This window comes from Xenopus tropicalis, chromosome 6 (genome assembly GCF_000004195.4).
Source record: "Xenopus tropicalis strain Nigerian chromosome 6, UCB_Xtro_10.0, whole genome shotgun sequence".
NCBI lineage: Eukaryota > Metazoa > Chordata > Amphibia > Anura > Pipidae > Xenopus > Xenopus tropicalis.
In genome coordinates, this window is record NC_030682.2 from 50,202,032 (window position 1) to 50,218,542 (window position 16,511).

The following is a 16,511-nucleotide window of genomic DNA, read 5'->3' on the forward strand; positions in this document are numbered from 1 at the left end:
TTTCTAGTACTTCTTGTCAAGCAACTCATCTGTTTCTCTTCAATCTTATAATTCAACCTAGTTATATTATTTATTCTTTTTGTAAAAGAGTTAAGCTTCAGCAAAACCACTTACCAAGCAGAGTAGAGAACAAAAAAATCACATCACAGGATTGGTGAATCCCTTAATAACTTACAGGGTTACATGGCTTTTGAGAGAGGGAACAAATGTAGGGAAACTTCTTATATAACCGTGAATAACAACAAAACAAAAAAAAAATGTTAAATGGGTCCTTTTCTCTGCACTTCTGACATAATGTTGCAAGCTGGCTGGTTAAAGCTGATTAAAAGACCTAGCGTAGAACTGATTCCTTTTCAGTTGTTTGAAAGGGATTGTTCACCTTCACTCTAACTTTTAGTTATGTAGCAGCTTTCCTGTTTGGCATTTCAGCGGCTGTCTGGTTGCTAGGGTTCAAATTACCCTCTCAACCAGGCATTGATTATTATAAAGTAACTGTATTAAGTGGTAGCCTCACAGAGCAATAATATTTTGGTTGCCCCCCATTTTAAAGCTGGAAGAGGCAATTATTAACAAAAAAAACTATAAAGAAAAACTGAGGACCAATTGAAAAGTTTCTGCCTTTCTCTAGCATATTAAAAGTTAACTTAAAGGTAAACTATCCCGTCATATACAGAGAGCTGAAAGGGATAGACAAACACTAATTTTCAAATACATTTCTAAATACATTTTTAATGAATGTATAGTATATTGGAAATTTTCTTAGAATTACATTATGTTTTATTATGCAGAAATTAGTTTTTTGGTGGAGGACCCCCAGTAATAATGAGAGAGTATTAGAAAAGTTCATGGAATGTTCACTATAGATGAACTTTATGAAAAGAAAATCTGATTTATCACAACATTTTGAAAGAATATATGATGCTAATGTCTTAAAGCAGATGGAAATATACTGAACATTATATGCATGCATAGTTTTGTTCTTTGTAATCTATGAAAAATGTATGTATATGTATAAATTTATGATTTTGCTGGCTATACTGTGTGTTGTGCAAATGGCAGTTTATGCATGTGGATTTTTTAATACTATCTATCCTGCTTCTCCACTTTTTATTTTACGTCATACAAAATAGCCTCGAGCAGTTATATCAGGTCTTGATCCTTATTGGTCATAAATTAGTTTAATTGCATTTAAGTCATATGACAAGCCATTGCTACATGGTACTTTTATGTTTCCCTGCATGGAACTGATTTTGAACTTGATTTTTTTCCCTGTGTACACTGATCTACATTTTACCTCAAATGGCTATAATACAAGGCTGTTCTATTTACAGGCCTCTGCTTAGGCGTGACAGCGTTGTGGCATAGCTTGTGCTTTGTAATATTTTCTTAATCTTATTTATATGAATACGTATTAACCTGTTTAGGAGGTGCATTTGTACTGTTCTGTCTAGATTTAAAGCCTATGATTATAATAGGTGCTTTCCATTATTCTTGATTCCTCAGAACCTGACCTGTACGGTATTCAAATTAAAGGACCCCTCCACCTAAAAACAATGTTTACATAGTGACCGAGAATGTAATACTAAGCAACTTTTCAAGTTACAAATTTTCAGTGGCTTTAAAATAATTTGTAGATGCATTAGCTACTTAAAGTATTATCTGACTGCACTTCTGACTTCTGTTAGCTGATAAAAGGTGATTAAAAGACCTAATATGTTACTATAAATATACCTGCTACAGGTATAGGATTTGTTATTCGGAATGTTTGGGACCTGTAGAATTTTCCACTACAGGTATCGGACCCCTTGAAACCCATTATCCAGAAATTTCTGAATTACGGAAAGGCCATCTCCCATAGACTCCATTTTAATCAATTCACATTTTTAAAAATGGTTTCCTTTTTCTCTGTACTGGATTCCAACAAAGATATAATTAATCCTATTGGGCTTAATTACTGTTTATATAATTTTTTTTTAGCAGAACTAAGGTAGGAGATCCATATTATGGAAAGACCTCTTATCCGGAAAACCCGAGGTCCCGGGCATTCTGGAAAACGGGTCCCATACCTGTATTCTGTGGTTATCTTTTAAATTGTGTTTGAACTTTTTACTCTCAAGGCAAATTATTTTTAAGAGGTAGGTTTAAAGGACATGGAAAGCCCCCAAAATGGCATATAGATAGTAATTCAGTAGGGGTGAGTATGATCTGACTTGCCAAAAGATACTTTATGCGAATGTTTTTTCTTAAAAACCACACTGTTCACACTGATGTTGCAGCCAAGTCATTAATGCCCCTTCACATGACCAACTATGTCATCAGAGCTGGAATAATATTACAGCTTAGAATGTGAAAACACCCACTGTTTAGAACAAATCTGTAACACTGTTGCTTCATGCAGGTATGGAATCTGTTTTGCAGAAGCTCATTATATACTGTAGATAGCACTGAAATTGGGAAAATCCATCTGCCATAGAGTCCATTTTAAAAATAATAATTTTTTTTAATGACCTATTTTTATGTAATAATAAAATTGTACTTTTCTGTAGATGAGACTTGCCATGTTGCTTTCCCAAGTTGTTACCTTTCTTGACATCAATAGCAAAAGTAGAGGTGCAGAATGGCAAAAAGACTTTTTCAAACTAGTGTATAATTGCCATGATGCCCCACACAACACAATGTTTTGGGTAAGACATGGCATGCTGTACTGATGGGTTGTGGGGTTTGAGAATGTAAAGGTTGGGTACAGGCAAATTATTTTCTCCGACACTACCTCCTAAAGTAAAAATAGTTGAGGAAAAACTTGCCCTTCTGTCAAATGGTTAATTTTGTCTGCCTAAAGCTTTTGCCATGGAAGATGCAAAAGCTAAAGCTTGCTCTGGTAAGAAGGCAGTTGCAATTCTGCTCATTCATGGGTTGTTTTTGAGCTTCAGGCCAAATATGTCTTTTGATCAATGTTGTGTGTTTATTCAGTGTTTTTGTTTAATGTGTGCATATAAAGAAAATAGTGTACCTCCCTATTTTAAAATGAGGCTGAAAAGGTGAAAGGTTAGGTAGTAAGTGGGCAACATACATGAGTAATGCAGAGTAATACCATGCTATATCTTTCCCTATTCTCCAGGTGACTTCACCTTAATTCTAACTTTTAGCTGATTGTTGTTTTTTAGCTGATGTTTTTTGTATTGCATGCCTTTTGTTGTAAATTTTTGTTCTGCAGCTATCCTGTTTGAGATTAAAAATGTTAATTCCCCATGTTAATTGCTTATGCTCCAAAATCTTTTACAATTTACATTAGCAATTTCATGGGGGATGGGAAATTGCCTCCCTTTGCAATGAGTAATACTTACTACTCGCATCAACCTGTGGGAAACTGCAATCCTAGTGTTAATAGCAGTGATCACCAACCAGTAGCTCATGAGTAACATGTTGCTCACCAGCCTCTTGGATGTTGCTACCAGTGTCCCCAAAGCAGGTGCTTATTTTTGAATTTCTGACATGGTGTCAAGATTTGGATGAATAAAAATAAGATGTACTGCCAAAAAAGACTCCTGTAAGTTGACACTGTGCATAGAGGCTACTAAATAGCCAATCACAGCACTTATTTGGCACCTCTCATGAACTTTTATGATGACCATTTGACTGTAGCTCACAAGTAAGAAACTTTGGGCACCCCTGGTCAGTGGGGTGAATTTGTTGCCTGCAACAGCAGATTTTTTTGCAGATTTTTTACGCTGGCTACAAATCCCCCCCATGTGTCATTGCCCTTATAAGCATTTCTTTAAACAAAGTCCTACATTTTTGTGTGCAGATTTTTGTACTTAAAAAAAAAACAAAATATGCATTTTCATGTAATATGAACTAGTTGTATGTATATGTATGTGTATATATATATATATTATATTATATATATATATATATATATATATATATATATATATATATATATATATATATATATATATAATATGTACTAGTTGTGTGTTATTTTACATTTTAAGAAATACAATACAAAATGGGCTAATTACTGCTTTGGAGTTCCAATGTTTTGAAAAATATTTTATAGGAACCTATTACTTGGAGTGATTATATTAAATGTAGAATGTATAGAATATACCTATCAAGCTCTGCTTATTGTTTCTCATTGTGTTGCTTTGTAAACTAGAAGTTTTTTTTTTTATACAACTATAGACTAAGGAGAATAAACAGCAAATAGTACAGGCCTTACCAGATGGCATTCATGGACAGTCCAGTCGGTGCACAAGCAAACATAGTTATCCTGAGAGCAGTTTTAGTTTGTGTGTCGGCCTTTAGCCAGAGCCGTGATATACTTCACTAAAGAGGCCCAGGCACCAAGAAATAGAAACTCTATTTTTATAGCCAAAAAGCATGATGCAAACTTTTTGTGATGTTAAAGTCTCCTAGTAGGAGCATGAAAGTTCCTAAATTATGTATTTGATTATTTGTTCGTTGATAAATAGGAGTTCTTCTCTTTTAATTACTGCTTGCGGTAATTCTTAGAATCTTCATATATAGATACACATATTCCAGCAGGAGCATGAACACACAAAACCTCTTTCTCATGACTCTTGAGGAGAAAGTGAATATATGGCAGAGTATCCCGAGATGCAAATTGACAAAAACAAATGTTTTTTGGTCACATTTGTTTAAGAATAAATAATAGGCTACATTGCTTCTTTGTGTTAACATTTATAAGTTATAATCTTGTCTTCTTTCCCTTTTGGTATAACCACCTTTTCCTTTTTTTTCTGTTGCAGAAGAGAAATTTGCGCATGCTGTATGCTTTCTGCTTGTAGACTTATATCTTCTGACATTCCAGACTGAAAAAGCCTTGCACCTCTTGGTGGTTCTTGAAAAAATGATTTTACAGGGGAACAACAATAATAAAAATGGTAAAAATAATGAGGTATGTTCTTGTCTGTTGAAAGATGACTGGTCACTGTTGTACTTATTTGCTTTTCATGAGGGGAAAAATACAGCTTCATTAGGCATACAATTGAAATGAGATAGATGCAGTATTATTATTGTTGTTAATTTTTTTTCCCTTTTCCCCCTTCTTATTCTAATGCATTTCAATGGGTGTACTTTAAAGGGATGATTCAGCTTTAGGTTAACTTTTAGTAATTTATAGAATGGCGTTTCAATAGGTCTTCATTTTTTATTTTTCATAGTTCTGGCATTTTTTGCCTTCTTTTTCCCCAACTCTCTTTAGCTTTCAAATAGGGTCATTGACCACAGCAGCCAAAAAAACTGTTGGTCTTTGAGCTGACAATATTATCGTTACTTTTTATTTTATATATTTCTATTTATGCCACTTTGTAATTATTTATATTCCAGTCTCTTTTTTAAACCACTGTTTGGTTGGTAAATTTGACCCTAGGGACCCGTTAGCTGCCAAAAATCCAAACGGGAGAGCTGCTGAACAAAAAGTGAAATAATTCAAAAAATGTAAATAATTAAAAATGAAGACCAATTGCAAAATGTCTCAGAATAGCGTGCTTTACATCATACTAAAAGTTAATTTAAAGGTGAAGAAAACTTTAACTTGTGTTTTACTCCATAATGTTGGCCTGTTTTCTTAAAATATAATATCCACAGGTGATAAAACTTTTAAGTTTAACTACATTTTGTCATCTTTTTTGTGATTTACGCCAATTATATTGGTGTAATTGTACCCTGTATCACAGTTGGCAGCAACATATCCATTGCTCTACTCAGACCAGGCAGTAAGTTGTATGTACTTTTTATTGCTGTTTTAGGTCGCCTTATTCATGCAGTGTTGCTTCCCCCTGTCCTCCCCTTCTATGTAAATTGGGCATATGCTTCAGACTATTCAGTGGTCTGCGCTTCTCTTTTAACAATGTTAATGCTTTGTGGGGAAGCCGCATACCCTTCAGACAAGGTCACATGAAGCGTAGATCCTGAAGTGGATTCTGTAGTTTTCAGTGCAGGCACACGGGCAGCGTAGGTAAGTGGATCAGATTCTCGCATCCTGATGGGTATACTGTATATCATGACCTGGATGAATGAGAATCTTCATAGACATATCCTGATGGAAAAACCAGGGCTGAAAGAAGCAGATATATGCTACGTGTGACCTCGGCCTTCCACTTACTGGGTTCTGCTATATTTATTTTAATTAATTTGTAAAAGCCATTGTTACCAGATGCCTGTATTTTACAATGTTACACTTTCTTTCATTTTTTGTTTGCAGACAAACAGCAGTGCTAACAATAGAGAGTCCTTTGCCCAAAAGGGAGATGGAGGAGTTCATGTAGAAGCAGCAAAATCTAAAATTCATCAGGTATTGATTGAAAATATGTTTTATCTATGTACAGTATCTATCTATATTAGTTATAATTCTGTATGTTCAGTGTATACACCCATTTTTTGTACACAACACTGCAGAATATGTTGGTGTTTCTTTTTGCCATTACACCCCATTTTTGGGTACTGCATTATCAAACAAACAAATCTCCGCTTCTAGAGAATCATTTGTGAACAAGAAATTCTTTGGTTTGTCAGAAAAATGTCTTTGCAAATCTACTAGCAAAACAATATAATCATATAATTTTATCAGATTCATTCATTTAGTAACATAAATTGGAACGTGAGCAGTTTGGTTTGGCGTTGTAGCATGCTATTGCTATGAACAACAGTCAGCTGTTTAATCATTTAACAGACATCCTGCAATATTGCAATATTTATTTCAATGTTAATATAAGTAAGAAAATATGATGTCACATGGTTCCTCTCCTTTTTGTAGTACAGGTAAGTGATCTGTTATCCAGAATGTTCCAAAGGCCATCTCCCATAGACTCAATTTTAATCAAATAATTTAAATTTTACAAATTATTTTCTTTTTCTCTGTAATAATAAAACAGTCTGCATGAATACATATCGATGGCAAAAAATCAAATTGGGTTTATTTAACAGGTAAATAATTTTAGGATATTTAAGGAATGGTGAGCCAAATTAAAGAAATATCCCTTATCCTGAACACACCAGGTTCCCATACCTTTAATAATTATTAGACGAAAAGTCTCTTTACAAAATGGAAATCTGAAAATATTTTTGACTGATTCTAAATTAATTTCTCACAGTATAAGGTGAGAGCCTACATCCAAATGAAGTCTCTAAAAGCTTGTAAGAGGGAAATAAAGTCTGTGATGAACACATCTGGAAATGTGAGTATGCTTATATTTTGTTTTCATTATACTATGTCTATGTATATCATTATTTAATGACCTGTATATTATGCATGATCATGTATTATTCCAGTGGATCAGCACACTGAAAGCATTGTCTCTTTGCTGCTAAAGTGAATCCTGGCTTCAAACCCTTCCAAAGTGACTCTGCTTATTAATTTTATCATGTATATACTTAACATGTTTTTAATCAAAAAATGAGGGATGCACCAAAGCCATAATGTTTGGGTTTGGCTGGATAACCGCTAAAGATGTGTCAGAATGCCAACCTGATTCCAATCCCTAATTTGTACATTTACATTTAGGATAAATTAAAATATTGAATTGTAAGTGCATAGAAATTGTCATTTAGTTGCCCAGAGATTTAAAACGTGGTTTTAAGGGGTTGGCTAAATTATTATTAAGGGAACATCACTTAAAGGAGACATTTCATATCACCTTCATATTTAGTTATATGATTCATCTTTCTTCAATCTATGGAATCTTGCAGAAAAAAAAAACGATTTGAATGCATTTTACCTACTAAAATCGGTTTTATATCAGAGCTACAGAGAGATCTTCACTCTTCTAAAGCTAAGCTGAAATGAGAGGTGGGAGTATCCCTTCATTCTCCCACAGGAAATGGTCACAACACTGACTGACAGGCTGAACTCTGCTGTAGCAGAGAAACCCCTTCCACCTTCCTGCCTGTGTATCTGTTACCAGTCTGCACATAGCTGTCCTGTGCTGCTGCCTGAAATGGAGTTGGAGTTGTTGCAAGAGAAAATACCAAAAAAACCCCAGCTTAGGTATCTAAGTACAAGTTACAGGGAGTTGCGTGTAAAAAAACTCTCAGCAATTGCAGAACATAATACTGATGGGCAGGGACACTGTAGGATTGGATGCAGGGAATTGTTGCAGGAGAAAATACCAAAAAAACCCAGCTTAGGTATCAAAGTACAAGTTAGAGGGAGTTGCGTGTAACTCTAATAGCGATTGCAGAATTTAATACTGATGGGCAGGGACACTGTAGGATTGGATGCAGGGAGTTGTTGCAGTGGAAAATACGAAAAAAAACCAGTTTAGGTGTCAAAGTACAAGTTACAGGGAGTTGCATGTAAAAAAAAAACGAACCCTCATAGCTGCTGTTTCAATTTCAGAACCTGATCAAGTAAATGAACAATATAACTATATATAACAGGAACCTAATATGGATGCAGGGAGTTGCAAGCACATAACACACATTTAGTTATCATTAGGTACAGTTTATAGCAGAAAAAGATTTGACTCCTTTATTATGAATAAAGTTTTTTTTTAATTTGGTAAATTATTATTTTTTATAAAGAGATTCCTTACATTCCTCACAGACGCAGTTAATCTGGGTGCGCAGTGAGCCGCTAGGTGGGAGGGCTGGGCGGGCCAGGAGCAGCACAGCAGATCAGGACCCCAGCGTGACTGACGTGGGCGCCGAAATCACGTCATCAAAATCGCCGCCCACGTCTCACGCCCAGGCTTTCTTTTAGTGGCTGCCGCGGCTCTATAGAAAGAAGCTCGGGCCAGCAGCCCCAGCTACAGACAGCCTGTTTCTTCTAGCTGGAAGCCCTGCAATTGGGAGGGGCTTCAGCGTTTGTACAGCAATTGCACAGCTTTCTTGATTAGTAGGTAAAAAATAAGCGTTATTCTATTCAATTTTATAGTATTAGCTACATTTTAGTATAAAGTTAAAAATGATGGTATATGTCTCCTTTAAAATAATTGTATGGTATTGTGCATGATAAGGATCGCCTTAATAAAAAAAAAAAAAACAATAGTATGCTTTAAATTACTGCCTTAATTGTGGATCATGTAACTGTTCCTGGTTCAAATCCCAGCAGAGCCTTATAGCCTTCTGTCTCTTATTGTTTTTTTACTTATTTGCCTTGCCGCCTTCTTCTGATACCTTCCGAAAATACTTTGGCTCTGTGAGGCTACAATTTTACTACTGTTGTTTCTTTTTACTACTTATTATTCTCAGGCTCTCACCTGTTTATATTCAAGTCTCTCAATTTAACCACTGTCTGGTAGCTAGGGTAATTTGGATCTTAGCAACCAGAAAGCTGCTTAAATTTCATACTGGAAATATTAGAAACATTTAAAAAAAACTCCAATAATAAATACAGATCAGTTGCAGATCTCAGAATATTACCCACCTGCATCATACTAAAAGCCAGAGGAAGTTCCTCTTGTTTTAAGTGAATAATAGCTGCAGGAGGCAATGTGTGGTCACTTGTGGCCCTTTCAGCAAGATGAAAAGTGACACGTGCCATAGCCCTATGATTTATATTAAGCAAAGAAGGGAGTGTAAAAAAAAATTCTGTGGAATGTAATTGGTGTCATTTTAAGCCCTGTCAGGCATTAGTCTGTCTCAGTATTTGTGGTGAATCCTTAAAGGGAAACTGTCATCCTTATTTATTTAGCTGTAGTAAATGAATCTGTTTCACAGTCTTAATTTTGTTTTTCTTCTTCTATATTAATTTTTATTTTTGATTTGCTGCATACAGTATGTGCATGCTGTCAGTCATTGAATGATTTCCTAACTCTGACAGGCAGACTTCAGCATGAATTAACCATTTTCAATGCCAAATTAACCTATGCACAGTTGAGCTGTTTGTGTAGCCACTGCATTATGGGGCTTGAAAGCAAATACAGGTATAGGATCTATTTTCCAGAATGCTCAAGACCTAGGGTTTTACAGAAAAGGGGTCTTTCCATAAATTGGATCTTCCATACCTTAAGTCTATTGAAAATAATTTAAACATTAAATAAACACAATAAGGATTAATTATATATTAGTTGGGATTACGTACAAGGTACTGTTTTGTTATTACAGAGAAAAACAATTTACAATTACTTGATAAAAATGCAGTCTGTGGAGGTGGCCTTCCATTAATTCTGAGCTTTCTGGAGAAAGGATTCCATACTTGTACTTTCATTTAGCGTCATATGATTTGAACCCCAGGCAGATGTGTCAGTGCTCCATATTTACATAAATGTGAAACTTTTTTTCTCTCACATGCCTAATCAAATTGTTTGGTTAAAACAGTGATAGGGGGATACTGTGGACTGTGATTTTATTTCTCTGTTGTGTCTGTGGGACACAGGGACCATGGGGTATAGCATCCACCACTAGGAGGCAGGACACTGTAAGGAAAGAAGCTCCTCCCTCCAGTTCTATACCCCTCTGCCTAGCTGCCTAAGGCTCAGTTTTTTCAGTGTCCTCAAGGAGACAGAATCTGATTGTCATATCATCTTTTATTGATACACTGATTTGCCCGCTGCAGCCAGCAACACACTGGCACCAGGGGTCGACCCACAGTTCTCCTCTACGGAGTACCTCTTCAGTGGCTTCCCCCTACGTGGGATTGCGGTGCAGGGGCTAATAAGTCTCTTGGAGTGAGCCATACAGCCAAAACCCGTTCCTCACAAGGGACCAGGGGGCTGTCCAGCACACGCATGCTACCTGCCTTTATACAGCAGGGATCCTCAGCGCACATATTGGTGAGTGGCATCTGAAGCCCTAACCCCATATACGCTCTGCCTCCCTCACACCGGCTATAACTAGCGCCATTTTACTTTGCGCCAAAGATGCACGCGCACACAGGGGGCGGGACTTGCGATCTCTGTTCTTCCGCACTTCCGCTTTCCCTTCTCACTTTGCGCCAAGTTGTGCACCTCGCATACTAAGGCTGCGCACCTTCCTCTCGCTCGCCATAGCGACATCTCCTGAGCCAAGAGCACCACACACGCTCCGGACCAGAAGAGTGAGCAGCACTTCACGCAGCAACGCACAAGCCACTGGGAGGCAGGAGCTGGTAATAGCAGCACTTAATGCACTATACAGGGAAGCGCTTGATAATTGCTGGGCAGATTACTGGGCACACTGTGGGTTTTAGCTTATACACTAATCCCTATATAACATGGCAGAGGGCAACCCAGAAGGACCCTTCTCCAGGGCCACCCATTCTTAGGTTAAATACCTAGCTTGCGCCAAATGTCGCAAATGCCTGCCAGCAGGCCGCAGTTCCTCCTGCACCAGCCTACCTGCGGAGACACCTCCCCAGGCACTGGAACCCTCGACCCCCTTGGTAGATGCACAAGGTGGGCACCCCTCTTCTATGACTAGCTCTGATACTTCAGTACAGCCACCCTTACCCAACCAGGACCCGCTTGCTTGGGCCCTACATTTGTCTACAGGCATCCCTAAACTGGCTGCATGCCTTGATAAACTTTTAGACAAACTTGACCAGGGTTCAGGGGACCCCCGCACAAAACACCCCAAGAGACTTGCCCCCCTCCCTACTGAGGAGGACAGCGAGGGAGAGTCACCAGTTCCCTCCCACACCTGGGAAGAGCAATCCCTTAGCGAAGGGGAAATCTCTTCGGACCAGGCAGAGGGTGGGGATGACCTCAATAAACCATCCACAGAGGCACTTGACAACCTTATTTCAGCGGTGTTTCGTTGCCTTGATCTTAAGGAACAGGAATCCTCTTCGGATTCATCTCTCTCTCTTTTCAAAAGGCAAAAGAAATCTTCCCTAACCTTTCCATCTCACCATCAACTAGACAGTATTATACAACCCGAATGGGAACATCCGTAAAAGAAATTCCAAACCAACCGCCGCTTCCAACGTCTGTATCCCTTTTCTCAGGAAGCACTAGACAAGTGGTCATCACCACCTTCAGTAGACGCACCAGTATCTCGGCTGTCCAAAAACACAGCACTCCCAGTTCCCGACGCTTCATCCTTTAAAGACTCAATGGACAAGAAAATGGAGGGTTTTCTTAGGTCCATCTTTAATGCATCCGGAGAGTCCCTTTGTCCAGTCTTAGCATCGGCTTGGGTCAGCAGAGCCATCCAATCATGGTCTGCATCTCTCTTGGAGGGGATCAGCTCCGGTATGCACAGACAAGACCTCCTCAGTTTAGCCTCACAGATAAAGGAGGCCAATGACTACATATCCGAGGCGTCTCTTGATGTGGTAATTAGTCAGACATCAGCTCTCTCCGTGGCTGCCCGCCACACACTCTGGCTTAAACTTTGGTCTGCAGACCTATCCTCAAAAAAGTCACTCACTACCCTTCCCTTTAAAGGAAAGTCAGGCCACAGGTGGGAAAAGCACATTGCTCCCACAACCAAGCTCCCACACCTCTTTTCGCTGAGGCCGCTTTTTTCGCCCCTCCAAGACATCCAAGTCTTCCACTTCCAGCAGAGACTTCTCCCCGCAAATACGGGCCCCAAATACTGTTCTCAAAACCGCTTCAAATCTAATTGGCAAACCCGTCGCTCTCAACCCAAGTCATCCGATAAACCTACTTCCACATGACTATCTACCCCAGCCATCCGCTCCATCTCCAGTGGGCGGCTGACTGCGCCTATTCAAGTAGGGCCTGGTTTCAACTCACTCCAGACCCTTGGATACGAGAAATCGTGTCCTCAGGTTACGACTTAGAGTTCGAAACCATCCCTCCACAGAGATTCTTTATGTCCTGAGTTCCTCAGGAGAACTCCAAACAAAGCACCTTCCTAGCTCTTGTAAGACACATGCTTTCCGACCAGGTCATAACCCCGGTCCCCACCAGAGAAAGGTTCTGGGGTTTCTACTCCAACCTTTTTATCGTCCCCAAGAAGGACTGATCTTTCCGTCCGGTTCTGGACCTGAAGCAACTAAACACTTGCATCAGATTCGCCCGCTTCAAGATGGAATCACTGCAGTCAGTAATAGCAGCCATGAACCCCTAGGAGTACATGACGGCCGTAGACATCAAAGATGCATACTCATTCCCCTTTTCCAACCACACCAGAAATTCTTGCGGTTTGCCTTCAGGAATCAACATTACCAATTTCAGGCCTTCCCTTTTGATCTGACCACAGCACCGCACATTTTCACAAAAGTGATGGCGGCGGACCTGCGGAAGCAGGTACTATTTGTAACGCCCTACATGGACGACATCGTCATCAAGGCACCTTCACACGCAGCAGCACTATCCAGCCTGAAAACCGTCCTACGGACTCTTTCAAACCTAGGCTGGACCATAAATTATCTTAAATAAGTCCACCCTTACTCCCAGTCACAGAATTACCTTCAGTGGAGTATCCTGGATCGATGGAGGTGCAAGTCCCTAACACAGCCAATTGTCTTGCGTCCTAGAACCAAATTATCTCTCCGCTGGTGGCTAGACAGCACACACCTTTCTGCGGGCAAATCCCTGAGGGACCCGCACTGGATAGTCTTGTTGACAGACGCCAGCCTGGCACTCCTCCACTGGCAGAACCAGCTCCATGGAAGAGCAGTCGGTACAATCCGACAACGCTACCACGGTAGCGTACCTAAATCACCAAGGAGGCACCAGAAGTCATGCGGCGCTACAGGAGGTGAGTCTGTTACTGTCTTGGGCAGAAGCCCACAATGTCACCCTGTCAGCAGTTTATATTCCGGGGCTAGAGAACTGGCAGGCCCGACTACCTCAATCGACAAACACTCGACCCAGGAGAGTGGTCACTGAAACAAGAAGTCTTTCAGACCATCACACAAAAGTGGGGTCAGCCACAAGTGGACCTCATGGCGTCCAGGCACAACCGACAAGGTGGACACCTTCATGGCACGATGCAGGCACCCACTGGCACCCAACACCTTGGGACTTCCCCCTCTCATACGTGTTCCCCCGTCTCCCACTACTACCCAAGGTCATCAAAAAGATCAAAAGAGAACACTGCACAGTGATCCTTATAGCCCCACATTGGCCCAGACGGGCTTGGTTCTCGGACTTGGTCACCTTGAGCAAGGAGAACCATTGGCCCCTACCATCGACCCCAGACCTTCTTTCTCAAGGTCCCATCCTGCACCCCAACCCAAGAGTACTACATTTGAAGGCGTGGCTACTGAATCCTTAGTCTTATGCCGTAAAGGCTTTTCCCCCAAAGTCATCCACACCATGATTGCGGCACGGAAACCATTGGGTGTGGAAGCGCTACAAGGAGTGGTGCGATCAGTCACACATTACTTGGGATCAGTTTTCACCGGTATACCTTCTCGAATTCCTGCAGTCAGGTCTGACTAAGGGTCTCTCCCTTGCTTCCCTTAAGTCACAAATATCTGCGCTCTCGGTGTTATTACAAACGAAATTAGCAGACCTCCACGATGTACGCACATTCCTTCAGGGAGTCGCACACATAGCACCTCCTTACAGACCACCGACACCCGCCTGGGATCTCAACTTGGTCCTCCGTTCCCTACAGGAGGCACCGTTCGAACCTCTGGCTACCATTCCCCTGCTATGGCTGACATGGAAGACCATATTCCTCGTCGCTATTGCATCAGCCAGGCGGGTATCCGAGCTCAGCACCTTGTCATGCCAACGACCATTCCTGACCTTCCGCAATGACAGAGCGGTCCTCCGCACCGTGCCTTCCTTTCTCCCTAAGGTGGTCACCGAATTCCACCTCAATCAGGAAATCACCCTCCCTACCTTCTGCCCACACCCCCGAAATCCCAAGCAGAAAGCCCTACACTCCTTACACCCGGTCAGAGCCCTAAAATTCTACCTTGAACGCACAAAACACATCCGTACCACACAGCCAATGTTCATCTTGCCAACAGGCCCACACAAGGGCTCCCTTGCATCCAAGGTCACAATCTCCAGATGGATAAAAGAGGCCATCCGCAGAGCATACATAGCCAAAGGAAAGCCCTCACCCCTTCAAGTGCGGGCTCATTTTACCAGGGCGGTCAGTACTTCCTGGGCATTCAGGAACTGTGCCTCCGCAGAGCAGCTGTGCAAGGCCACCACTTGGTACTCCATTCACTCCCTCACTGAATTTACAAATTCAAGGTCTTTGCGACTGATAGCGCACACTTCGGAAGGAAGGTACTGCAGACGGCTGTTGCTCATAAATAAGCCTCGCTTCCTCCCTCCCTAATCACACAGGGGACAGCTTTGGTATGTCTCCATGGTCCCTGTGTCCCACAGACACAACAGAGAAAAAGGGATTTTGTATTACTCACGAGAAATCCTTTTCTCACTGAAGTCTGTGGGACACAGGGCCTCCCTCCCAGGAAGCGAACTTCTGGTTTTCCTGATTCCGGTTTATCTGTAAATAGTTACTTCCGTTCAATCGTTACTGTTACCTCTCGTTGGTAGACAAAACTGAGCCTTAGGCAGCTAGGCAGAGGGGTATAGCACTGGAGGGAGGAGCTTATTTCCTTACAGTGTCCTGCCTATTAGTGGTGGATGCTATTCTCCATGGTCCCTGTGCCCCACAGACTTCAGAGAGAAAAGGATTTTACAGTGAGTAATACAAAATCCCTTTTTTGCAGTCTTTTCATGTTTAATGTCTGGTACGTTAGAGTTTGTGTATTGTGTTACCCCCATATGTAATAAAAGGCATTACATTTGCCCAGGAGCAGTAATTCTTAGCAACCAATAAGTTGTATATTCTACCTGCTGATCGGTTGATATAGGTCATTGCTCCTGAGCAAAATGAGTGCCTTTTATTACATAACCCTATAATGTAAACGTGTTTAACTGTGTTATAACTGTACTGTACTGTACTTTTAAATGTTTAAAAATTTGTGATATAAATTTGAATTTGTGAATATTTCATTATTTTAATTATTAGTCAGCTCCATCCCTGTTTCTGAAGAGTAATTTTGAATACCTCAGAGGCAATTATCGGAAAGCAGTAAAGCTCTTGAATTCATCAAATATTGCTGAGCATCCTGGCTTCATGAAAACAGGTAAAGAGCCATTCAGTCAGATTCTTGAATGCTTTGCTTTGATTTATGCTAAATTATAAACGACTGAAAACACATAAATGGTAATCTTTTTCTAATCAAATCCTGGCCAAGTTTTGTTTAGCAAATCATCATATTAGATATTAGAATGCAAGCATTTTCTAAATATAGAGACACAAATGTTTGTGCCACTTCAGATCTCACATGATTTTCATGGATAAACTAATGTCTGGGATATGTTCAAGGAGAATTAACCTTTACGTCTATATGTTATGGCATGTCCCATTTTTAGCAACTTTCGAATTGTTCTTCATTTCTTATAGTTTTTTAATTACTTGCCTTTCTCTTCTGATCCATTCCAGCTTTCAGATAGTGATGCTGGCAGACAACATCACAATGTTATTGTTACTTTCTGTTATCTCTATATTCAGGCCCTCTCCTATTCATCTTCCAGTTTTTCATTTAAACTACTGCCTGGTTGCTATGGTTTGTGATACTATTCACTAATAATGACCTAAATTTTTCACCAGGCATGGAT

General features: G+C 40.2%; 1 protein-coding gene across 5 annotated transcripts in view; it reads left to right on the plus strand.

Annotated features, from left to right (window-relative positions):
- The window catches only part of cnot10 (CCR4-NOT transcription complex subunit 10), a 68,879-nt gene that overhangs the window by 11,818 nt on the left and 40,550 nt on the right, over positions 1-16,511 (plus strand). For 4 of the 5 annotated variants that reach the window (XM_012964692.2, XM_012964690.3, XM_012964691.3 and 1 more), the window contains 4 exons: positions 4,773-4,921; positions 6,230-6,319; positions 7,119-7,202; positions 15,859-15,976. In XM_012964692.2, the coding sequence (XP_012820146.2) occupies positions 4,773-4,921; positions 6,230-6,319; positions 7,119-7,202; positions 15,859-15,976 (441 nt within the window). 5 annotated transcript variants of the gene reach the window in all.